Genomic DNA, 26,970 nt, shown 5'->3' on the forward strand with positions numbered 1-26,970 from the left:
CTTTCAATCTCTCGCTACCGCGGCCACCACGGCTTTCCTTTTATCGGCGGATTTCTCGAAACGCGCGCGCGCCCGCTGACAGATGGCGCGACACGACGTGTTCCGACTTCGCACTTCGCACACGTGTGACACTTCGTGAATCTTGTATATGGTGTATCAAAAGTGAGAAATGGAATCTCTTGGAGATTCATAGAAAGAAAGGAATAAAAAAAAAAGCGAATAATAGATTGTCCTTTCTCTTCTTCTTCTTCCCCGCCGTTTGTGTATTTTTGAGCAGCCTTCAATCATTCGAGAAATTTCTCGTTGCGTCGGAACTAGGCGGAGGAATGACCTTGTTCATTTACTGCTTGTCATTGTAGCGAATGCTTCAAATGGATTACTCACGCTCACTTTGAAACGTAGATGTTGAAGATGTCACACTTTTTAATGAAAAACCGAGATGTTTCGCGAGAAGACAACAATCTGTAAACATTAGTGAGAACATTTAATTCGTCTCTTCAAACAGTGATCTAACTGATCTTCGCGTTATCGAATTTGATAAACATGCGCGATCATATGATGCAACATGCGTCATTATTTGCACTCTCGTTCTTTCATAGCGATTTCAGCTGCAGTGAATTTTATTAATCATTCTAAGAGCGATTAATAACGTCATATAATATGAACGTCATATAATGAGACTGCTTATTATTGTTATAAAAGCATATATAAATTTCGAAAATCTTTGAACAATATTGCAAAAATGGTACAATTTTATATTAATATAATTAGTTTCTTATAGCTGAATTAATATACACTTATATTTAAAATGAAATAATCTATACTCTAATATATCTCAGGACAGATCTTGCAGCAATATTGCCACAATATAGCTATAAAGTTTATACTGTATGGAAAATATATTTTCGAAGTTTGATGAAAGCGAGAAAGAAAATTTTAATGCAGTTCAATGCAATAATAAAAAATAAGTCTAATATAATATTTCGAATATATGTAAATAATTAACAGAATTTACTATTATGACATTATGTAAAAAAATTAAATAATTGCAATTTTATGAAAATTACCAGATGATTCACCTTCATTGCATAAGCCCTGAGCTAATAAACAAGTTTATCAAAGCTGTTTGTATCCACGTTCACGTCGATCGCTTACTTCACTCTCGCAATATGGGGTTGGAAAAGTAAAGAAAAATAAATCATATACTACAAGCCGACGTCGACATCCACGTCGAGAGCTCGTCGCGACCATATCGAACATGACACAACGCCAGCTCAAAATCCAACAATTATGCTTGTGTCACATTAAACTATATACGTATCGGAAGAAAAAAACGAAGGAACGTTGCAGGAAGAAACGGCAGGTCTTCGTGTACAACCCGGATGAAGAAATCTGGCATGAACCCTACATGCAGATGCTCCACCACGAATTCTCGGACGAATCCGTGTGTGATTCCAAAATTGAGTTACCCTGGAGGGACATCTCCCTGCCAACGACAGGTGTGAAAATTCGTCGCGACGAAACTTCAACGGCTGAGACGGACATGGAGGAGGCTGAGGCAAAGACCATCGGCGACGAGAAGCGAGAGTCCAACGGTGCCATGACGCTACCATGGCAGGATTTAATCATCACGAAGATTTTGCCGAGCGTGCAGGATGATCCAGGGATCTGCGATTCCTCGTTGGAAATACCCTGGGCTGACCTAACTCTGGAGAAACCAGTAGTGATACGTCCAAGGGAAGAACAGATCTGCGCGCCCGACGACGTCGAGATCCCATGGAACGAAATCCTGGTGCCGCGCAACATCGTCATTGAATCCGAGAGAAAGAGAAAGCATCCCTCATCCACGCGGCCGCCACGTGCGCGTGTGGTCGATAAACCGTGTGTTGAGATATGCTGCGGCACGCGTCCCTGCCACGCGGAAAACCCCGTCAAAGGTTCTCACTGGCTCGCTACCTGCATGTAGAAATAAACATTTATTTGCCGATTAAATTCAAATTGTTTCTAAAATATTAATTTCTTTTATATAAATTATTATTATAAAGTATTAAATATAAGCTCGAAAGATACAAATAGGGAATTGCAAGTATTTATATTTTGTGTTCTTTTTACTTGTAAGGAGACTTAAACGACTTAAAATTAATTAAAAACGTTTAAAAAAACGTTTGTGCTAGGAAAAAAATTTTTTTCCTTTTTGTTTATGCTACGAAAGTTCCATAACGTTTTAACATAGATATTTTTTGAAGCAATTTTGCTCGTTTTGTTTCCAACAGAAATATTTATATCGAACATTTGCAAAACAGAAGTGATATACATTATTCATCTTAAACAAATATTACGATATATAATCTCATAAAAATCTCGTAAAAATCATTGCAAAAAAATCTGATTTGCATTTTAATACTTTGCTCCGTTATTTTGTTCGTCGGATCTTGCGTTATCTGATTATTATCTTTTTTAAGTCTTATTAAGATAATTATCTTTTTTAAGTCGATATTAACATACTTGTTAGATAGAAAAAAATAGAGACTTTGAAATCGGTTTAAGAACGGCTATTTAATAAAAAAATTATTAATTTATTCGCCAATATATATATATATATATAAAATGAAAGAAATTCTTCGCGTGAAATTGAAAATTTATGAAATGATTAAAATTAACATCAGTATTAAACATGAAAGTATTACTATTTATTCTTCGTATATTTTTCAAAGTATTTTTCAAAGTATTTTTCTTTCAAAGAATAGAATTGCAAGGTTATTTCAGAACGGAAAAAGATTCACAAAATTTTCATTTGATTTATATTTGACTCATAATTAGTAATAAAAGATATTAATATGATTCATTATTATTTATTTAATAAATTTTATCATAGAAACAGAAAACATAATTAAACTTATTTAAATGTAAACCAATCAGAAAAATAATTAAAGATTCATTGATATTAATTTTCATTATGATATGAACTTTAAACTATTATTATAAATAAAGCATTAAATGTAAGCTCGAAAAATAAAAATAGGGAATTACAATTTATATTTTGTCTTTTTTATTTGTAAGAAGATGACGATTTAAGATGACGATTTGGAAAATAGCCGTTTAGAGAAAGAAAAGCTAGGAGAAAAGAAATATTATTTTTCCTCTTTGTTTACACGGAATATCTAGTTTATCAATAGAGCGAAAGTCGCGCGATCGACGTGAAGTTGATCGCGCCCGCCGCGCCCGCCGCGCCCGCCGCGCTTCGGCAGACATCGGGTTCGGTCGGTTCTCGTGATTCGCAGCTAGTCGGGTTCGGCCACCAGTCGGCACTAGTCAGCGAACGTGTAAAGTGGTTTGTCGCGAGCACGCGCGTTAAAGGGATGTAACCGCGAGCGTCGTGCGCGCAACGAAAATGGCGTAGTGGCCGAGCGTGAGTGTTGTCGTTCTCTCTCTCGCGTTTCATAAACAGCGAAATTCGCCGCTAAGAACGCCATCGTTCACAGCGGTGTCGGTTCTCCCATTCTAGGGACAATCGACGGAGAAGTGCGCCATGATCGAGTCGGGACGACGAACCCGGCGACATTGTTAGGTGGAAATTTATGCAGTGTGTACTCCGAGTGTGCTTTTTGGTGAATCGAGACAAAGGATCCCGATGATCGATGTATCTATTTTCTCCGTCGTCGTCGCCGTTGTTATCATCGCACGTCCGCTAATGACGCTGACGCGAATGACCTGAACGTCGCAACGCAACGCGACGCGACGCGACGTGACGTACGCGACGCGACGCGACGTGACGTGACGTGACGTGACGTGACGTGACGTGACCCGTGATACGCGATTATTATCCGGTCGCGACGTGTATGAACCCCGAAAAAACAGGCGAGGAATGGCCTGCTGCGCGGCCGCGACTAGGATTCGGTGATCCTGCCTGCTCGTGACAGTTCGACGACTCGCTCCGATCCGGGCGAGACCAAGATGGCGCCACCGGCGTTTTGACACTTGCCGAAGGACGACCCGTCAGCTGGACTTCACCGCTGCCCGTAGGCGATCCGTCTATTATGAGCAGAGAATTTTACGTACCCTGCACACCTTACGCCTATCAGGTAAGAGCCTTATTTTTCTTTCTCATATTTCACCTTTCCTTAAATTTCTTTGTATCGCGACATTTTTTTTGTTTTCCGTCTCTTTGGTTCTCACTGTGTTGAAAGATCTTACATTTCTTTGCTCGAAATTCGAAAATGAATTGTGTCAGAGATTTAGCATCGATTATTATATGGAATGTGCTAGGAAGAACCTATAATATTTCAGAAATATATTGTATTAAGGAAAGAGCACGAAATCTATATAAACGTAAAGTTTTCATTGTTTTATTATAACTGCATGGCTATCGCACGTGCAGTAGCTATAAACGTGAGTTTTAAAATATTTATTTTTATTATTTGAAGATTATTGTATTATATTTTCAATTTATTTGCATTATAATTTTTCGTGGAAATTAGAAGATACGCATATACAAAAGTATTCTATTTTGTGATATCAAGTGTTTATCATAATATTATATTAAAAGAAATGTAAAATATTGGTTTTAGCACAAAATGCTATTATCATTCAACCTTAATTTGCTATAGCAAATTGTATAAATTGTGCACTCTGAGAAGATATTTATTCCATTTCCCATCATTTTCAATCTTGCCATTGTAATTGTATATTGAACATACGCATTTAAAATGTAAATACATTGCGATATAATTGATAATGAACAAAAGCCGGTCGGCCAAGCGTAATAGTCGATATCGAAACGTACGACGTTCAAATTGATAAGTAGGCATGTATCGTTGATTCACTTCTTTATTGACGATATGATGCAGATATGAGTAATATTACTAACAGAGAAGTTTCAAAATCACAAAATTCAGATACCCCGAAACAAACTCCCGTAGATCATACATCTATTAATTATTTAGATCGTAGGAATTCTGATAAGCAATCTTTATTCTCCACAATAAAACAAAAGGTGAGAATATAATATTTGAATTCTTAATGAGGAGATGATGAATAAAAATGAAGAAATTTAGATACTTTTTAAGAGAAATCTAAATATTCTATATTTTATATTGAGTTGCGCTGCGATATTTGAAAGTATCTGTCGAAAATTTTGATCGATGATGTACTTGAAGCGTTGGACTGCAATATCAGTCCAGGAGATAGCTTTATTTTTTATCTTTAATATTCTGATATAAATTCTATGTATAATATCTAACTTTAGAACAGTGTAAATAAGGTAACTCTCGCTGAAAGTTTTATAGAGAGAGTTTAACTATATTTGAAGAATTTACGGTAGAGAGGACACGAGGAATATTCTGTACGTGTTGTGCGTTATAAATTTTTAATTCAATATTCTATTGCATAATTGACACGAATTTTTCCTATTTTTGTCATATATTTTATGTATAACCTATTCGACTATGTGAAAAAGGAATGATGTTATCCTTCATTCCAAAATTCCCGTAGATGTAAAAGCTTACCTTCTATTTGTTACATATTGATTATTATGTGATTATTATTATTATTACAATCGCATTAATTACAAAAATATTGACTTTAGACAAAATAAAAATATCTTGTATGATACGAATAATTATATAAAGCGGCTAATAAAATATTAATTAAATAATTTAATCAATTAAATCAATTTTGCGATATGTGGGAGGGATAGAGAGGCAAAATGTATGGTTTATGTTCAGAAGGAAACATCGTCTAACGAACACAATGCACAGATTAGATCAAAGTTGCCCACCTTTCCTTTGAAGCGTTTTATGAAATCGAAGAGTGAGAGGGAAGCCAATTCCGAAGTGGAGAACGTGAACCACCGCGAAATTCATCCGCACATTCTTGAGAAAATCGATGAACTTGCAAATCTTGACAATGGTGAATATCGCGTTTAACGGTAGCAAAAAATATATATACATTCTTTTAAAGTTTTTGAAAGAATCTATATATAAAAGTAGTAAAATATATTTTTTTATACATTCTCTCGTCAGTGTCCACACTGAACGAGCAAGATACGGCAAAGACCAGTACCTCGGCTTATCGGTCCGAGCATCATCTCGCGGATGCTGCAAGGACGCGCGAATCCTACCAAGACCTCGCCAGTTATTTCTCCGAAGTCGACCCCGATGAACCCTCGACCTCTGCTACAAACACTATCGTCTTCTCCACGAGTACCTCCGATCGCGATGTTGAGAGAACGGAGACGAGTAAGACCTTATGGAATTCAACACCACGCTGCCGGCTTATTTACGAGATAGATATAGAACGACGCACATAAAATATTTGCACTCGTGATATTTTCGGAAACGGAGATTTAAAGTCACTGTAAATATGTTCTGATATAACATTATCTGATATACCGACGATATTTCGAGAATCGTAAAAGACTTAGTTTTTTTATAGTTCTTACTTTTTTATTTAATTTATCAGGTACTTTTTTAAAAAAAAACACGTAGTATATTTAACACATTATGATAAATCCGAGTAATTGGAATTCAGAAATTACAAGCGTGATGAAGATTTTTTTTCTTCAGATACTTTATTTATGATATAAAATTATTTTTTATCTGCAATTGAAAAATGAACGATTTATATCGCTATTGACTAATTCAACAATTGCAATATTTTAAAGCTTGTTGCTATTCTGTTCTATTCAGTTACATGCCAAATCGATAAAACTTAGAATCAAGTTGTTTTTAACTTAGACTCCAACAGTCTTTAAACATACGGTGGGAAACGTGTACGTCAGTCGCAGCATTTTACTTCCGTCCGTTTTCTCCAACAATGTGCACGTTGCAGGTGAGAATCTGCAAAGCACGACAATGACATCGACGACTTCCACATCATTCGAAAGCGAGATGACTGAAACTGTCTCGAATTCTATGAACACTGAGGAAGTGTCGGACGTGGATTTCACGGACATATTACAGCGTGGCACCATCGTCGCGGTAGCTCCGATGGAACTGGCATTTTCCGCTCAATTAGGGTATTAGTGATTTCCCTTTTTAATTTCGTGATCCGAAAGAAATAGTATTTTTTAAATAAAAATCCCAGTTTCTAATTGACACAGAAAAATGAAGGAGATTAAAAGGAATATTTTTTTATTCTTGAAATTTTGTGCAAAAACAGGAATTAATTCCAAATTGTGACCGCATATTTTATAAACTGTACTTGTGTTTTTTCGTCGCCTAAATTCTTATCAGCTCTGACTTTCATTGCCTACATCTTCGTATTAATTCTCTTTTATCATCACTTAGACTTCAAGTCAAATCTCGGTGTCTCGTGACTGAAGGCACAGATATTCGAATTCACACAAGTGCGAATGAAAGCAGCATTGCGGCTTGTATCGTGCGGTTCGAATCCGCAAACCCACTCGCGTGCTAACCGCGCTAAAAATCGGTAACGGTATCGCCATTGCGGTCGGTTTACATTCGATCAACGTCGGCGACACTCAGTACGATACCTGCCGGAAATGGTCTCGACTGGTTGATCAGCTTGACCCTTATCGGTCCGCGTAAATGACACACCCGAATGAACTTTCGAGGTGTCTTGCTGCGGAATCATACGCGATCATACTTTAGAACATTTTCTAGCATATCTAAAATGAAGTGCCTTTTAGATACGAAGAATTTGATACAAGAATTAAGCTTTTAATCCACACTTGCAAAATTTGCTTTAAATAAGATATGATTTTTGTGATCTGAATTTTATAATTTTTTTTAATTTTATCACATGAGATTCACTTTTTTTTTTTTTTTTTTTTTTTCTAAAAGTATAGGTACATTATGGATTCGTGTAATCTTTTATATAAATATGTTTATATTTCAAAACAATACGCATGAGAATGTTTGTCAAGAAATTTTTTATTCTAATTTTATTTTTTAGTTTTTATTGCACTAATCTGTCTAGATATATTGGATTTTTTTATCAAATATTTTTCTAAATCCGCGGATTTGAATTGCAACGAATTTCTAGAAGTACCGCGGGGTGTAGGACTGCACTTTCACGGCTTTGCGTTCTGCTCACTGGATCGTACGGAGATCCTATTTGATTACAGGCTGTGCTATATGCGAGTGGCGGTTACGTCTCCCGGCGTGACTCATTCGCTTCATGTACACGAGCACATACTTGTATCTATCGATCACTTCGTTTGAGAAAGTTGCGTGAGGTAACACGCGCATTGAAACATTACTTTTGCTGTAAAATATGAAATCAACCGTCGTTGGCGATATCGACAATTTCTATTTCGCGCTGAGAGTCTCGTTATTCATCTCGTTCTTATCTCCTCGGTAATGTGTTTCTGTTCGCCAATCGCCTAGCTCGAAATCTTTGTACGGGAAACCTACTTGCTTATCACACAAACAAGTTTCATTTTTAGACATACAAATGCTGAATATAAAATTTTGATTTTGTGGTTTTTATAGAGACTTATTTCTGATTAGAATCATATAAACATCTCAAGGTAATTACTTCTGACTTTTTGTCTTCTATTTAGTGCCTTTTCAGTTTACCAATTTAAAGAGATACAATCTGGCATCTAGTGAAGATTAATAATGCCGCGATGACAATATCAGACAAAGCAATCCAGCTGTATGAAAGCGGGAAGAGAAGTGCACTTTCTCTATGCGCAACATAGATAGGAATTCGAGCAAATTTCTCTTTCCGAGCTTTACTGCGGTTACTTCTTTATAATCTCGCCTCCTGTGTCCACCGCAGATTCTCTCTAATGAAAGCTTAAATTGCACTTTGCTGCGGAATAACTTCGGTGATTTGTCGGGCAGGCAGGCGCATCCTGGCACGGAATATGGATTCGGGACATCATACCATGAAGCGATCGATCGACTTACATTAGTATATACAGGGTGTATACTAATCTGAATACTTTCTGAATACTTTATGGAACAAAAAATCTTTATTTATTAACTTTTTTACTAATTACGAAATTAATATTTTTCACGCGTGACTACGCATGGCGTGACTACATCGCTGCTCTTAATTTTTCACCGATCTTTCGTCGTTGAATAATTTTATGAAAAATTTAAGTAAACATACAATTCTATAGAAATGGAAAGTAACTAAAAAACATTTTGTAATTTAATTTAAAAAATTAACTCGCGACAGATTTTTCGATCTATGATAATTAATTTCTCAATGTTTTTTTGTTAAGAAAGAATTTGTAAAAATGAATCTACGTAAATTTGGAATGGAATATAACACGGTAGAGTCACTCTGTATACTGGTACGAACGACCATGGCGTGCCGACAAACTTCGAAAAATTTCGATCGCGAGTGAACGAGGATTTAGTCGTGTCGCGGTTTCTTTCGATACCGTCTATTGACTCCAGTAACGACTCCAGCAACGATTCTACGAGCCGTGACGTGCTGATAATTTTGATAAACAATTGCCGATGACACGCGGCTCTATCTTAAAGGAGACTGAATTTGCGTCTGTACAGATAGCTTCTGATGTGTATTCGTGAAATCTTATTCAAAGTAAACCGCGATAGATCACGTAAAATTATTGAGCAAGAATTTCAACGTAAATCCCCGTTTAGGCAATAATCGTTAATTCCTTACTGATCTCTCGACCTTGTATAAAATTTCTTGTTTGCACGATGTCCGCGAAATGGGTATGAGTCACGATGCAAGAATTATTTTATACCGAGGGATAATAAAATTAGCGAAGGCGCGCGCGCATAGTAATCAGTGATATAAAAGCATGGGTAAGACTTCGTATTAATCGATAGAAAATGAACGTACGAGTAGGCACACGTGCACATTGCATATATCATTAAGGTTCGGTCACCCGTGCATTTCGTGGGCGTCTCCTAATGTGGTTTTTACCCCGGGATATGGATGCGTACGTGCATACATACATGCGCGTGAGTAAATTCACGCGTAGCGTCTTATTTATTGCTTTAGAAAGTAAAAGTTATCCTTATGATATGCCACACGCACGCAATGCGACGTATCGATGCGAATTTCCTCGTGAAACTATGCTTCTACACGCGAATATTTTTATTGACTTGCCCTCTCCTTTCTTCCTTTCTTAAGCCACATTTCGTATTAATATACCTAAACTATAGCTAAAATTATAAGTAATTTATAGATAATTAACTTCAAAGTCGTAATGTTGCTGTAAAATTAGACGAGACGTTTTAAACTTGAAGTATACCTGTAGCTTTTATTACGTCCTTTAATTACTTGTTTGCAACTAAAACATGTGTTTACGATTCGAAAGCTTGTATAAATTATATTTTGTTTTCTAGGTAGAATTTAACAAAAATTTTTTTATACAAAGCTTAAGTATTAAGACTAATATTTTAAACTGCTAACTATTTTTAAAAAAGTAAAGCAAACTAACAATAATCGCAGGAACGAGATTACCAATGTGTCCGGTACGGCAGAATCAAGAACTCGTGATCAAAGAATAGGTCGGGACGATCCACGGGAATTTTACAACAGGAATTTACGCAGTATGATTATTCGCAAACCGATCTGTCCACAAAACGACGAACCCAGTATATATTAAAATTACATTGTAATTACCGTGAGCTGCATGCGAAGGACCCGTTTTTCGCAAGTGTCATGCCAAATAATAAATTTTGTCGATGAGAACTCCGTAAATAAAGCTTTCGGAAGAACAAGCAAGTTGAATTATTTGAAGCAATTATTGGAATCATCTGATTATGCAAATAATAAGAGAATAACTTGTCAGAATGCTTCTCGCGAACTTGCGAATCCCTTCAAATTCATTGCACGTTTTACATGTTACAACCGTAGCATGAGCTGTCTCTTCCACTTGCACAGAAGAGGACTCAAGCGGCATTTTCCGCGCGAGACACGTGCGCGAAATATCCGTACAAACGTGTCTCGTGCACGTTTGTTGTGCTAAGCCAACGCGAGCCGTGTGCGATCGATAAGAAAAGTGTTTTCTTGCGAATATTTAAGATTATATACTCTACTGTACCAAAACGCGTCTCCACGCGATGCTGCATAGCTAATAATTTACGTCAGCTTCCTTTCCGTTATTCTAAGAAGCGTGAAAGTCTTTTCATTACGGTGAGTTGCCTGAAAATTACGCTTGTTATGGAAACAGTTACTTGCAAATCGCCTCCGGTTTTAGGATAAATAGACTTCTAATTATAAACACTTTGCCTTACGTCGTTAAATTTTGATATTAAAGATTTTTAGAAATCGAAATATTTTGCAAGCGTAAGCAGATCCATAATTTATAGATTAAACAATGGCACATTTTATTTCGATCGATTGATCTTGATAATGGATTGAATTGCCGATTTCTCTTAAAAATGTACATAGAACACATTGGAACAATGGTGTACTCATTGACGTCAATGTTATTAGGCACAATTATGTATGGTTAGCGCAATCAGTGTATGCAGTGAGGTGTAACATTTATAATTAACTCGCAACTAACTGCGCACGCGTGCATACCATGTATATAATCAAGAACTGTAACCGGAAGTAATCTCTCGGCAAAAAAAAAAAAAGAGAACAAGAAACTCTGCTCACCCAATCGACATTGATACATTTGCCGTGGTTACCTCATTTTTATAAAATCGAAATCGAGATTGTTTCAATCATTATTTATTGTCGTTAATTATAAAAAATATTAGAGTTTAATTATGAACGTTAAAGTTGTAATTGCGTTTTTAAACAACTGATTTCTTTTGTTAAAGCTTTTTATTTTTAAGATAAGTTTTTTTTTTAATAAAAAAACATTTTTATTTTCAAAGGTATTTATTTGAATTTTATTTATATTTATTATAATTTATTTTTTATATAAGTTTAAATATAAATTTCTGTCACAGGCGTATGTGACACAGAGAAGGAAATTTAAAATTGGAAAAAACGCAGTAGAATTAACGAGTTAATTGTGTTGAACAAACAATCCGTCCTAGAGAAAGAAAGAGAAGGAGAGTTTGGATACGCGTGAACATTAGATGCTCGCACATGTCCAGGTACCGGTGTTAGAAAGTGAGTTACGCGAGCACTCGCACCTTTGTTCGCGTTCATTATCCATGCAGCGACGGTGATTCGACGGTAATTTCATTTTTTGCTTACCTATCCGTTTACATAAATGCGTACGACTACGAGAGAGGTACCGAGACAATGAGCGAGATGCTCCAGCGTTTTGATGACATAGCCGACGTAGTCGATGTTGTAGCGATTTACGATGTAACTCTGTTGTTGCGAAATGCGATTACACAATCCTCTGTTTAGTCGATTTGTTCTTTTACAAATAGAAGTACATACGAGTTCCTTTGAAAAATTAGCACCGTGAACGATCTTTAAATCGCAAAATTAAAAGAGTCATATTGTCAGAATAAATTTTTAATTTTGTTTTTTTTTTTATACATATATATCTTTTTTTTATATATCTGAAGAGTAGTGACATTATATTGAAGAATGCCTCAATATAATCTTTGTCGTTCCGTAAGCCCAGACGATTATCCAATTTGCAATCGGTGCATTCACGATCGGGATTAGTTCAGTGCGATTACATCACCAACTGTGCCGATCATGGCTGAAAGGAATTTATGCGATCAATGATACTCGGTTTGAAATCAAATGATTCGGCGTAATTACACATTTGTTATGTATGTTCTTCGTCCATATAGTTTGCAATGAAACGGCGTTAAATGGTAATACCGCGGTTGTTACGTAGCGGTGTCCATTGTTCTCGCAGAAAAAGAAATCCTGACATTGAAAATGATTCACGTGGCGATGGCATGCGGTTTTAAGGCCTATTTTTTGCGTGACGCTATGATCATGATTAGCATAGGATTTTAATTTTAATGACACGACATTTCGGCATTAAATTATTACAGTGATGATTATTCGGTTTCTGAATAGCGTATGCAAAATTATAGCACAAAGATAAAAGATTTTCATAGCTAATTGTCAAATTATAAAAATCTAATGTCAGATATATTTAATTTAATTCTCTATCAAACAGCACAGCTTTGTTCATGCTATATAATTCGTATGTTAATATATTTGACATTCGACTGTTGTAACTCAAACGACTCACGGTATTCTCGACGATCGCAGGATGTACGCACAGCAAACGTACAGTAATGTTTATTGATAGAAGCCCAGGAGGTTTCACCGCCGCGCTTTCAACGGTATGTCTGCTGTATGTAAGAATGGTTTGCATTTCACCAGAGAAACTTTTGTGGGGAGTCGACGAAATCGTCTTACGTTCGCTTTCCAGTCTTCTCGATGGCTTTGTCCTTGCTCGCGGCACGCACTCCACTTGCGCGAATCTTTTTTACGGATTGTCGAGGCAACATAATCCCATAATACACCATGTGGCGTACAGACGAAAGAGCCTCTTCTTGCCTCACATATATATATATAACACCGATCCTTTCTTTTCTATCCTCCACGCGTTTAATACGCTTAACTTTTTCGAAAAATTCTCATTTCAATAAGCAATACTTGTAAAAAAATGTATCGTATCGCCTTGATCGTGATGTACAACATATTTATTAATATTGAAATCACAAAAATATATTATAATTAATATATGTCGATAATAATGGAGAGAGAGAGAGAGAGAGAGAGAGAAGAGAAGAGAGAGAAAGAGAGAGATCTAATTTCGTTGATAAAGGTTCTTCGCGTTCATTAAGGAGAGAGCGCAGATCGACAAGTTTCTTTTATTCCCGGCTCGTCTCGCTCGACAGAACCACGGTTGGAAAATTCAGCTTCGGAAAGTATGTCAATAGCAACTCTTTTTCGAGTCCCGCAGGAACGGAAACGAAAGTGTTTCTAAACCCAGGTAACCACGTTCAAGCACGATCGAGACGGTTGTAAAAGCGTAATTTGATCAAGATGATGGGGCCAATCTTAGATCTCAGATCTTATTACTCTCTAAAGATTTTATACACCCGTTAGTAGCACGATGCATGTTTGATTTTTTTTTTTTTTTTTTTTTTTGAAAGTTCTCTATCGATGACCTCTCGTGTAGCGATGCGTTAAGAAGCTAGCACGATACATTTATCAGAGATGAATTTGCGATACATTGGTATACTTGTTGTACAAATATAGAAAAATAAAGAAGCACGAGTGTATTTCGCCATATTAATTTATGCCAATCTATGTAAACATTTTTTATAGATAGTAGATTATATGTTATGGGCGAATGATTTTCTAACACGCTTTTACTTTTGGTTTATTATTTATTGAATCACATAAATTATATATATTTAATAAAAAAATGTATATAAAATTTTTATATTTATATAATTTTAAAAGAAACTTTTACTAATCTACCATAAAGGAAATTACTATATTATTTATGTCATTTTTCTTACAACCTGAAAATATATAAAGGATTCAATTTTTATGGCAATTTGAAAGTTATGCTCGCCTCAAACATGCGCAATTTTAATTTTATTAAAGCAAGCCCATCGAGTTCATGTCCGACGTGGAATCTCGTTCTTTTTTTCCGCTGTGATGAAGAAATTTCCGCTTGCGAAATTAAGACTTGAGATCGCTATAATTAAGCCTCTTTTCGTCGAGTGTCGTCGTACGACAAAAAGAAAGTGTAAGAAGGTGATTCAAACACGTCAAATAAAAATTATACCCACTTTTATAAGATATTATTAGTTATATATATTTGTACAGTTGTACTTGTTGTATTAAATTTTATTTAATTTATTTTTTGCGTTACGCGTATGCGTAACGCAATTAAGTATATCTTCTTTACATTGGCTGAGCAATACTTTAATGGAAATTACTGCCTATCATATTAATCTTGGTGATTTTCGATTAAAATGCAATGCATTTTCAAATACAGTTACTAACCACAGACATGTTCTCTAATTGATGTTCTGTTAAGTATCATAAATTATACTAGAACTTTGTAACATCTTTTTCTTATTTCTTAGTACTTTTTGCTTCAATTTTTTCAGAGCGAATATTTAGTTAAAATGTTTTAACATTAAAATATATATTATTTTAGAAGAAGAGAGAAAAAAAAATATAATTTTACAAAATTTTTATAAAAAAGTTAATATTATAAAATTATAAAATTAATCTAGCAAAAGAAATACTTTTTATGCTACCAAAGTATGATTTTTCATATTAAATATCTACTATGTTAAGTAATTTTTATAAAAGTAACATTCTATTTCATTGATTGAACCCACGAATTAGGCAATTTTGGGGCATAAATTTTTAACACGGTGATTTCTTTACTAGTCTCTATTAATGTTTTCACATTCCACAATATAAATCTCTCTCTCCGATCTTTCTGGCACTCGTAAAAACATTTGATCGCGAGTTTAATTTTGCATTATCTTTATCTACCATAAATCGAGTTTATTCGTCGATACATGTCGTCACGAAGCAGGTTTTGCCAGGTTGTTGATACTTGTTGTACTAAATTATCCGGTATTATCGAAGAATTTTCCGATTTCAAAGAAATCATCGATCATGAAACATCTCGATCGTAAATGTCTTCAACTCGCCTATCGAACTCAATGTGGCGCGACGGCCGGCATCGTGACAAGTTCCTCCTCGCGACACGAAGCTTCAGTCGTGATATGTGTGTCAGCGTGTTAACTATACGTTCGTCCAACGTGTCGTGCGACCTGTTTTCTTATTTTTCAGAAGCTACGTTTAGCAAATCATTTCAGAAGCTACGTTTAGCAAATCATTCTTATTTCTATATATATTTCGTACGACATTCCGAAATCACGGAAAATCATTGCGCGTGCAAGATTGCTCGCAATTTTAATTCATGGATATTAAATAAATTCTTGATCTCGATCCTCCGTCATGCAGCATAGAAAAAAATATGTTATTTTTTTTCTGAAAAATCGTGACTGCTTAGAAAAAGCCACACGAGTTCTTTTGAAAGGCCACTCCTTCACGCTCTATCGCCCGTCCTTGATTCCGTTCGAAAAAGATATTTTTTTTTTCTTCAGACACAGATTCATAGATCGATGCTTTTATTCGTTGTAATTCTACCGTTTCTCGGAACTATAAAACGCGCAGGTGAATGTCGGGCAATCTCCGCGAGCGGCGCATTAACAAGAGCCCTCGGAATTTTTCTCTGCACACGGCGTGAACTATACTAATTCGCTCCTATTGTCATGACGCACCGTGTTGCGATACGAGTGAATTTATCGTTTGACGATAACTGGCATCGAATGCGGAATGCGCGTTCACGATCAGCGAGTCGAAAAGCCGGCAAGCCGATAAATCGCGGTTAATAACGGTGAACAGGCGCGCGCGTATAGTCGGCGGTGTCTCGGAACGCTTTCGATCTTACGATTAGTAGCGTGACCCTATAGCGATAGCAATATACTTGTGAATTGTAACCAAATTGAATAATACCGTCGGCTACTCTAAGGTGGAACGTCACGCGGATTATTAATCGTGCGTATATCACACGCGAGCTGCGTGCAATAATTTCTAATTAAATCGCGGAGGTCAAAGTGCGGTGTTAATCCACGAACGTAAAATGCTGATCAAAAAAAAAAATGATAGCTTTTTTTTTGCTTATATTTCACACGATAGCTTGTCACGTTAGACGAGATATTTTTTTCTTAAATTTTTGCGAGATTTTTTTTTTCTTAAACCTGACTTTGTCTTATGCCTTCCTCTTTCTTTTTGATTTAACGGTCGTTCACGGTTGCGTCTACCTATCCTACTTTTTCTTTTTCTCTGGTGCACTCTTCGCACCTCGCTGCCTTTTGAGTGTCCATTTTGAGGTGATTGGACGGCAGAATGCCAGTTCTTGCAGCATCTAATCTGCATTGAACGCGGAAGCTCGTTTCGCGCCGCTATACGTCGACTTGCCATCTAGCGGAACTGGTTCTGTCGTCGGACAAGATCAAGGTTCTCTCACTAGAGATAGATCGAATCTGACGATATTGACGATCTATCTCGAATGCATGTCAACGCTGATCAGCGATAAGCCAATCTTGATCCGGATGGATTTTTCCACTCTCGCGTGGAGTAACGGATAACGTTCAATCTGCACGCGATTCACGCATTCCTGAAGCCTAACGTATCGATATCTTAGCAGCATGTTGGAATTTTATACGTAACTCGTAACTAGCGATCATTATTCCACGTCGCAAATATTCTGCTCCTTTCCTTATTTCTATTACCTGTTATATAAAGTTCATTTCTCTTAAATGTAATATGCAATATTTTTTAAGCTTTATGTGAACCAGACAACTGATTTAATCAAACTTATTATACTTTTATATACGGATTCGATAATGATAACTTATATTTGTTTTGACTTTGATTTATTTAATAGAAGATTTAATATAAAGTGAAATATTGTTTAGAATTTTAATCATTAATATAGAAAGGATAATTATTATAAGTATTCAATATTGACAGGAAATAATGGTATGGTTTTTATAGTGAGAGTAAATATTTGCTAGGACAATATCACTGTCATCTCAAAATTTTTGGTATAAGCCATTTAAAATCAATTGGTCAAATCGAATATAAATTTTAGTAAATTTTTAGTAATTTTGTAATTTTAGTAATTTTGTAAAATTTGTTCATTTACTCAGTAGCCTTCGGAGAAGCATAAAAACATTTATGACAATGGTGGACATAATACCCCACCTGGTCGTAAAATAGCGATGATAATCGTGACTTTCCTTTTGCCAGACGAAGTTTATAACAGACATCTTCCTTTTGATGGATATGAAAAGAATTGGATATCAAGAATTGGATTTTACTAGATGTTAGGTTACGCGTTCTTTATGATTTCACGCGCTTGGTCGCCAATCGGAATTCGATTTAGAGGTAATCGCTAGAGGCGATACAAGGCCGCGAATCGTTCGCGCCTCACGTGTTCAAAAATAAATCACCGGTCTAGGCCTTCCTAACACAAGGTTGCTCGATCAACGAACCGAAGAATCGCCGTACCGGCGACATGTTTTCCAAGCCCTCTCACTTCTTTTTTCCACTCGCGCGTTCCGTGGCATTCGATTTCACGCGGTAATCGATCGACCGTCGATCGATTCGCTCACCGTGTTTCCATTGCTCGTAAACGCCATGCGAGACACTTTGCTGAAAGCTAAATTTATTTGTAACGCACTATTAATAACTTTCACTTATTTGCAACCGCCTATAAAACTATGTAAGCGTCGTTAATCTTGTGCAATTGTCTCTAACTTGACATATATAGCATCGATATTACGTATTAGACTTTAGTAATATTCTAAGATGAAGCTATAAAGGATAGATCGCAGGTGAATATTTTAACGTCGATTCATATTACACACCGGTCATACGATAATAATTAGTAAAGTCTCGTGTAATTGAATTGAATTTATTTTACTTTAACCAAGGGAATACTTGCGTTATATATCGCAAGCGTATTGAAACTTCCGTGGATAATGGTACGACCTGTTGCTTTTTAATCGCGGATTGCAAAAAATTATTAGCAACGTGATATGTCACGTGTTAAATCATTAGCAGCCCCGCATCCATCATTAACGATCGTGAACCCGCTCTCACGGCATTTCTGTCTCACTCAATCATTAATGATAAATTCTGATTAATCTAATTAGAGAATGTAACTCGCGTACCGTTACGTACTCCGTTGTATGCGTTTCCAATTAAATCCGCAGCGCGCTTAGGGACGCCATGTCTTTCGCGCCGGCACGTCATGCCATAGTCATGGCACATACACTGCGCTGGGGTATCAGAGTGTGATTGATACCGATCGGTGATTTTGCGATACTGTTAGGACGCAGTTAACGGCGGATCTTGTGCGACACGGCTCGTTAATCGGCCAACCGCGATATTACCGCGACGGGAAACGTGAGTGATCGATCGTGTGTCGCGGCCGTTACGCGTCTCCGTGCATGCGTAATTAGCCGGCATATGCGTGCTAATCGGTAAAAGATTATATCTTGGTATAGGTCAAATCATCAAATTAAATTCTTATGTTGCTCAAATTGTCTGATCTTTAGTATCACTAATAATTTTTCCAGGTCTTTATCGATTATTCCTTTAGCATCTTGAGATTTTTAAAGGCGTTTAGATTTAATTTGGGATTTCTTGTCGATATCGACTGAACATTTTTATTACTAAAAGTATAAAAGGAAGTATAAAATAAGTTATGCTTTTTTTCAATTGATTTCCGGTTTATTTCATTGAAAATATAAATATTGTCGCGCAGATAACGTATATAATTGCGCACATTGTGATATTAATATTTCTTTCGCAAGAAAATTCGAAATCAATTTTATTATATACAAGTTTGATCTGAGATTAACACAGACATGAAAGAAGAATTTAATATTGCAAAATATAGAAAAACGATTTTATTATTTTTTTTTTTTGTAACGGCGGATACTTTATGAGGGAGATTGTCATTCGTCTCATAAAGCACCGACAGCTTCCTGGCTTTTACAAATCTGTAAATATACTCGCGATACAAGGTGAATGTATCTTAAATTTCATATCTTAAATACCGTTCATTTAGCCTTACCATCTGCCTCGTCATTTTTAGAAATGCAGGAATCTATGGTGCTGCATTTCGCGACGTAAAGCATTCCTCGAGGTACGCCAGGCGCGGAACGGTGAATTTGCATAATGCGGATAATTTATTAACGTTCTACGCACTCGTGAGTGAAATTGCGACGTGCACGCTTTTCCTTTTGGGCATGTCGATAGTTTTATAGATTTGCATATTGCTGTAATCTTGGCTGCATATAGAGAAGAGTTAAATGATATGTGGACGGTATATAATTTGTTTTAACTGTAATAGTCTAGTCTTTTTTAATGCGAAATTCAATGATAATATTCTTCTAACTTTAATGTCCTGAGATTAGAATAATTGATTTATTATTTCTTGAAAAAGTTGAAATTAATTATCCTTATCCATATATTTTCTTTCTTTCGTATGATTTTTACATTTTCTACTATATAACGAGATTCTTAAGATTCTTATTAAGGTCCAAGTCGCGAACCTGCTTTGGCTCTTATATTTTCCCGTGGTTTCCTTTGAAGCTTTTGAATGACGAGGCAACGTTTTTCGAGCCGGACATCGCCTCTTGGAACTGCGCATGTCCAGTGTCGACGTGCATATGTATTATGCAAACGACGAAATGAAGGGTTAAAGTTCGCGGTCGCGCGATCCGGAAACCGCGGAGGAAAACGCGAGTCATCATTTCTCGCGCGTTTAACGCTTACGTGCCGGTCGGTCGGTAAATGATGCACTGAAGATTACGCGTTAGAATAACGACGGCATATAAAAGAGGATAATGCATGCAACTCAGTACTTAGAGGTTCTACCAACGGCCGTCCATGCGTCAATCTTGCACGTGGCCTTAAAGGTACGCTCACAGCGATCATGCGGAGATTTCACCGTTTTCCAGTGAAAAACGGTTCTTCCGCGTTTAATTCGGAGTAATTTCAGAAAAACAAAGTTATCTAACGTCCAAGTCGAAATAATGGATGTACATTCATCCGAAGCCGCTTTCTCCGCGAGTCGGATATCTTCAACAGACCTGTCTGGATTCGTGTTTACGAGATCATTATGTTTTCACACACAATATGAGCGAAATCAGTTACCATATATCTCGCGGGATACGCTGAAGACAAGTATACGTGAAAGATATGTACCGTTGAATACGTAATTGGTCGTAAAACATTCCGAAAAGTACATTCTTGAAAAATAAACTTAATTTTTTAGTGAAAACTTCGAAGAAACTGGCTTACGGAAGTAAGCTGGAGATTATAAATATTTCGTGAAGGAATATTAGTTAGCGTTACGACTGTGCGCGATGTTTGCTCTTGATAGCTCCAGTTAACGATAATAAGTACATCTGAGAAATTTCCGAGGACTTTGTTGCCGCGCCACGGTGAAATCGTTTGTGTGCCGGTTTCGCAACAGCCGCGCGCGGTTGAGTCAGGCGTAGCTTTTAAAATTTTCTATCGCGCGCGGAACAGCTCGGACACCGACGAACTCTCAACGTGAGGATGTTGTTGAATTGTCAGGGCAACAAGATACTCACTCGATCCCCGGCGAATACGATAATAGATACCGTCTCTGCTTTTATATAATAATCGCCGCACGTTTTCGCGTTTCGAGGATACGATGTTATTCCGGTGAGTGAGTGTGGCTTTCAACGGCACTCATAGTAGCAATTTAAATTGGGATTGTCCCCTCTAACTATACTTTCATTACTTTTCTATTTTCTTCTTTTCTTTGGAGAAAAGCTAGCGCATGTCGGTCTCTCACTTTAAGTATAGAAAGCGTTAGGAAAAAAAAAGAAGTTACTGAATAGAGCGCACTTGATATGCTAACGAGATGTCGGAGAAGAGACTTCACATTAGCGAGCATTTTTGCAGCATGATTAAAATCATACTCATCGGTACGTAAGTAACGAGAATTTCTAGAATATAATTGAAAAACAATCAATAATGAGAACGCGTGGCCATTAGTATAAGTCAGACATGGAACCAGTTACTTTTTTGACTCTTTCTTTATTTGTAACCGATGTAACGTTGGAGAATTATCAGCCGCAGTCTGCGACACACTGGCTTACATAAGGTTTCGCATATTTGTAGGACGAAGGATAACACAAACGCAGGCGTGAGTGTGTGTGCGAGGACCGGTCTCTAAAGGAGGGCAGTCAGGCTTTGAGGATCGAATTTTGAGTCGCCAATTCTCACTTGTCCTTGAGCAATGAATGTTCTGCTCTTTATAATTGAATTGACTGTTTGATTGCAAACTTCACAAACGGTTCATGCAAATAGCATCGTGACCAACATTTTCATCGCGTGAATAAAACGAAAATAAAACAAATTAAAAGTATAGCAGATTCATGTATAATAGCATACATAGCATTGATGTAATAGCTGTAAAATGTTTTTTCTGTAAAATAATATTAACAAACTGATACGGAGTCATTTTAAAACCCATAGTTAAATAAGGAAAAAATAAATTTCTATCTTTATAAAATTTTATTTCTGGGAAGCATATTTACAATATGTATTGTACATACATTTGATAAAATATCCATGGATATTTTTTGCGTTATTTCAGTATCTTGGAAAAATAAAGAAACACAGCTGATTTCATATGTTCACATGTTGATGTCCAAGGCCATTATATGTGCCATTATTGATGGAAGAAACGGTAGATTATAAAATCAAGATTATAAAATCCAGCTACATCATCGAGCGCACGTTATTATCTGTTGCAGGTCCTAATCATTAAATGATCTAAGAACCTCTTGACGCAAATATCCTTAAATGCGACTTGAAATAATGAAAATATGTTTATTTTTCTGGAAAAACCGTCAAACAAGATTATCATTTTTGATCACGTAGGAGCGATATGCAGAACAGCTGTGCATAACAAAGAAATTAAACAGCGTATGTTTCCTTTAATAATTACATCATATCTGATTTGTACGTGGGACATAAATAAGAATGCATGAGTCATAATGACATTAATTTTCTGCCGACTGCGAATTATTTTTCGTGAAACGAATATATCGACGAGTCGCATCGAGCTGATCTAAGATTACCGAGTTTCTCGAAACTCAGAAATTTCCGTAGAGATAACGATCTTCATTTAAACTTCCACCATAGGATAAAGTCGTTTTCATGCTCATTAGAGAATAGGCCGCCGCGCTGCTACCGATTTCTACTTTTTACGTGACGCTTAGCGCAATTTTGCAATGTTATAACTTTGAGCACGCATACGGGCACGCTTGATGGTGATGGCCCGAGGAAGTCGGATGTCTGACAGGCGAAACGAATGTAGCATAACGAATTACGCAAGTATCTCTCTCTTCTCTCTTGCAGCGACGCGATGCGCGCGCGAAAAAGCACTTCTTCGTGGCTCTGGTCGCTCTTACTTTTTGCCGATTGCTTTCTTTCCCGTGTTAAAGGGATTTACTTACTCGGAAACATGGTTCAACAATTATAAATAATTGCCACTCGTGCGATTCGCAGAACGTTCGCAGCATTTCGACGTTACCTTTCGCGAAAAATAGGCTCTCTGCGGACTTCTTTTTTTTTTAAACGCTTTTTTAAAACGTAGACATAGCTATGGCGACGATTTTCTATAGGCTCGGGGATACGGCGCCGACAGAAAAGGTACGTGCGAATCTCGCGAGAGACACTCGGAACTAACGCAACTGGACGCGTTTCTTCTCTCCTTGCCGGCCGACGACTTCGTTCGTGCCATTGTATCAGCTGTCCTCCTTTTAATGGCGGGCAGAATTACGAGGCTGCGTTTAATTGAGAACCGACGCGAACTCGGCTCGCCTAAGGATAACGGTGCGTTTTTATTACCTCGTTGGCCTGGAACAATCGACAAGTCGGATTCGCTCCGGCCCGGCTCCAATCAGGATTTTTCATTTCTACATCCGGTGCGGAAGTACCGGTTACATGGAATACTTCCTCGAGCTTTAACTATAGCGGCTATTCGTTTACGCGAAAGTGTTAATTTTGACCCAGTTGGGTGAAATCTCCATTTTGTAATTGGCGGTGAACGCGCGCGTAGCGGGAAATCCTCAATTAAATTAATTTGCTTTGATTTTGTTAAAATTTTTCGATATGCTTCGCACGATATATTTCTTTTGTTGATTACTATTCACTTAAATTATTTTGTTTATCATGCTCCTTCTTTGTTAAAATAGAGAAAATAATTGGCGCTAATTTTTCAAACGAAAAAATAAAGTAACTTCCGTATCACTTTATTCAAATTTATTAGGAACAAAGTGCAATGGCATGTGAGCATAACAAAGTAATCACGAGTAGGAAATAATCTTATCTGCCGCATTATCTAAAACTATTAGAAATTTTCTTTGCGTGTAAGAGAAGATCCGCGATTATATTTCAAAACGTGATGTATATGAAGATAAATGTTATATAACATAGTAAGTTTTTTAACAATTTGGAACGTCAAATAATAATAATAAATAAATGTACCTCTTTTTGTAAAAAGAATAAAAGAAATTTCCGCTGGTTGTCTAATAACTGTCAGAACCGAAGGCTAAGAAAACTGAAGGAGTGCACGCTCCTATTCCCAGAAGAACTGCCTTATCAGATCTCTGATGTCAATGGTGAGATAGTGCAGGACAATTAGGTTCTATCTACAAATTGCTTCGTCATGCCTGATGTTATCTTGTCTTAATAATCGGGTCTCGTCCATTGTTTCACCATGTTTATTATTGTCTCGCAAGCGACGATAATAGTCTCACATGACTACAGTCTCGGTGTCGCTTCCGGTATATATATATATATATCGCTTTCAGTCGTTGATCGTAAACGATGTGTCTCGAAAATCTCGGGCAATTTATAGATCAATAGAATACGATATTTCTTCATTATTTAATACGGAAATTTTTATATCAATATTTCCGTCTGAAAAAAGTATCTGCCTATGATATTATTACATGCTCAATTAAATTCCAGAGAGAGAGAGAGAGAGAGAGAGAGAGAAAGAGAGATTGACGATTAATAAGGCAGCGAAGGTGATCCAGGAAGTGTGCGGGTCGCGACATCTCGTCAGGGGATCTTACAGAGGATCGATGAGCCTCTACCGGCTCCCCGAGCTTCATCTCGCGGACGAGAAGTCGCGATTTTTTCGCAGCTCGACGCCCATCCCGGGGTGATTTATTCGAATTATAAATCGGCAAGACTCCCACGTCGAGATGCCTGCCTTGCCGTTCGTGGGAGGTCGAACGCGTCAATTATACGCGACCCACGCCGGCTGGGCTCGATTTGTACACGTGAAAGTGTTAGAGCATGTCACGAACCTTCGTGCCTATCTTTCCGCACACATACGATCCGTTTGATCCTTATCCGGGAAAAGTGTTTTGCTAATCGGACTGAAAGGCTGCAATAATTAATTTAGCTAATGCGGAAATGGCAACGCGTGAATTTATTTTTCATTGTTGATACGATGTTCCTGATCGATGTACTGAAATATTTCATTTCATTTTCCTTATCTAGAATTTTTTTAAAATTATTTTATTAGTTTCCTTTCAACTTTCACTATATTTCTGTATAGAAATGTCATTTTTAATTAATTAATGAACATGGAATTAAGCTTAATTGCTACTAAGTGTCATTTGTAAGAGTCAGTTTCATATTTTCGGCCAAGATTACGAGTTTTATTTTATTTTTATTTTCCATTGGGCGGACTAGTTTTGAAGTCTCGTACCGCGCATTTCCTTTGTTCACGCGGTCGAAACGTGCGTGGGTACTCGGAGGTCAACGGTTTTGGCAGAAGAAGAAACAAGAGAGATAAAAAAAGAAGTCGTGATCATCGTTGCGTTTGTAGGGAGCACGAGCGGCGCGTATCATCACAAATATGATTATATTCATGCGGGAAGTATTCTCATTAAGTTGAATCCCGCGGAATAGAAGCTGTAATAATCAAGATTCTTGCACCTGCAGGACCGGCATGCAACGACTTGCCATTCTCGCTGCAACGACGGTGACGATGTTTCTGCAGGGAGAAAGATCGATGCACTGCTCGATGTATTTTTACTCCGATCGATGATTTTTACTTGTATCCGACGGTGGTATCTCAAATGTCCATGTATGTTCGTACGAGAAATCCACTTGCACAAAAAAGTATACCCGTTTCTTATAATGTTGAAGTAATATTAATCGATGATACAGTTGATACAGTCAATAAATTACGATACATAATACGATATATAATATACACATGTTTTCTATAATGTTTCCTATCCTATATGTGTAATTTGATTATTATGTAATTATGTAATTATACATAATATTTACTATATCTCATAGCACTATGTTATATTATCGTCTTTAAATCGATATAATTTTTCCATTATTTTAATCTATTTTGTCGTGTGCTTCTACAAGCAATGCTCTTGCACTTACCACATTCCCAAAATAGTAAACTAATTTCTCCGCCCTTCTTTCTTTTCCCCCTTCGTTTTCTTCGCTCGTTCTTCTTTCCCTCGCCGACCAGATCTAACCGCGCGATCGTCGTATAGCCCGCGAAACGAGTTTTGCAACTAGGCGACCTCCGCAAGGCGAACGAAGCTACGGAGCGAGAACTCTCCTCTCTTGCGAACCCGCGATGAAAAGAAGGAGCGCGAAAGGCGGCCGAAAGAAGTTTCGCGCGTTTGCATTCCGTGTACGGCGAGTACATACTGTCGGATGATCGTCCCATAATAAAATCAGACGATAGTCTGCCCGCGGATGCCTCTCTCGCGTGCAAGCGCGAAGGTAATCAGCCCACATAAACGAATAAACGCTCGACCGCCATCGGCGAGAGGAATGGAAGAGACAGAGATAGGGAATGCTACCAGAGAGAATTCATGCAGGTAATGCAAGAGATCCGCGATATACCAGCATGCAAGCCTCAAATCGCACTGACGACATGATGCGCTAATGAGGAAAGAGAACATGAAAGAACTTAAAGATGCGTCATTTACGTGTACATAAATAAATATAAAACGTCACATTAAAGATGCTGCCGACTTGTACATAAAATCGAGTAAAATATGGATGCATGCACGTAGGATAAAATCTGATAAATATGTGGAGAATTATAATAATATAAAAATATAACAAATAAAAAGAAGATAAAAAAGGAAACGAGAAATGCTGAATGCAAAGCATGAAAAAATGTGTCAAATGTGTTAAATCGTATATATATATATATATATATATATATATATATATATATATCTTATTGTATAATATTTGTTGTATACGAAAAATGGGAAGTTAATTGCCACTCGAAAATTGATAATTTGTACGTTAATTATAAGATTGTGTTGCATTCGACAAAGTTGCAAACGTTCCGAGAACACTCGATGCTGATAGAATTTCTGCACGTGACGTAAGTTCTGCGCACGATGGTTAGCGCATGTGGATTTGCGTAAATAGCTACGTGGCTTTTTTTCTCACGTGAAG

General features: G+C 37.0%; 3 protein-coding genes across 4 annotated transcripts in view; all 3 read left to right on the forward strand.

Annotated features, from left to right (window-relative positions):
- The first annotated feature begins 173 nt into the window (after positions 1 to 173).
- LOC105425305 (uncharacterized) lies at positions 174 to 3,126 on the forward strand. The gene has a single exon (XM_089081772.1). The coding sequence runs from the start codon at positions 1,259 to 1,261 to the stop codon at positions 1,964 to 1,966; it is 708 nt and encodes a 235-aa protein (XP_088937898.1). The 5' UTR covers positions 174 to 1,258; the 3' UTR covers positions 1,967 to 3,126.
- Positions 3,127 to 3,283: 157 nt separating this feature from the next.
- jvl (javelin-like) overlaps positions 3,284 to 26,970 on the forward strand; it is a 57,572-nt gene continuing 33,885 nt past the window's right edge. For both annotated transcript variants that reach the window (XM_011636016.3, XM_011636018.3), the window contains exon 1: positions 3,284 to 4,082. In XM_011636016.3, coding sequence (XP_011634318.2) covers positions 4,038 to 4,082 — 45 coding nt within the window. In that variant the 5' untranslated portion in view covers positions 3,284 to 4,037. The remainder of the gene's footprint in view (positions 4,083 to 26,970) is intronic.
- On the forward strand, positions 4,090 to 22,416 carry LOC148938188 (uncharacterized). The gene is made up of 3 exons (XM_089081779.1): positions 4,090 to 5,907; positions 6,021 to 6,236; positions 6,829 to 22,416. Exons 1-3 carry the CDS (start codon positions 5,709 to 5,711, stop codon positions 7,020 to 7,022), a joined length of 609 nt encoding a protein of 202 aa, XP_088937905.1. The 5' UTR covers positions 4,090 to 5,708; the 3' UTR covers positions 7,023 to 22,416.

Source organism: Pogonomyrmex barbatus, unplaced genomic scaffold (assembly GCF_055798465.1).
Source record: "Pogonomyrmex barbatus isolate J1 unplaced genomic scaffold, ASM5579846v1 scaffold1, whole genome shotgun sequence".
NCBI classification, from domain to species: Eukaryota; Metazoa; Arthropoda; class Insecta; order Hymenoptera; family Formicidae; genus Pogonomyrmex; species Pogonomyrmex barbatus.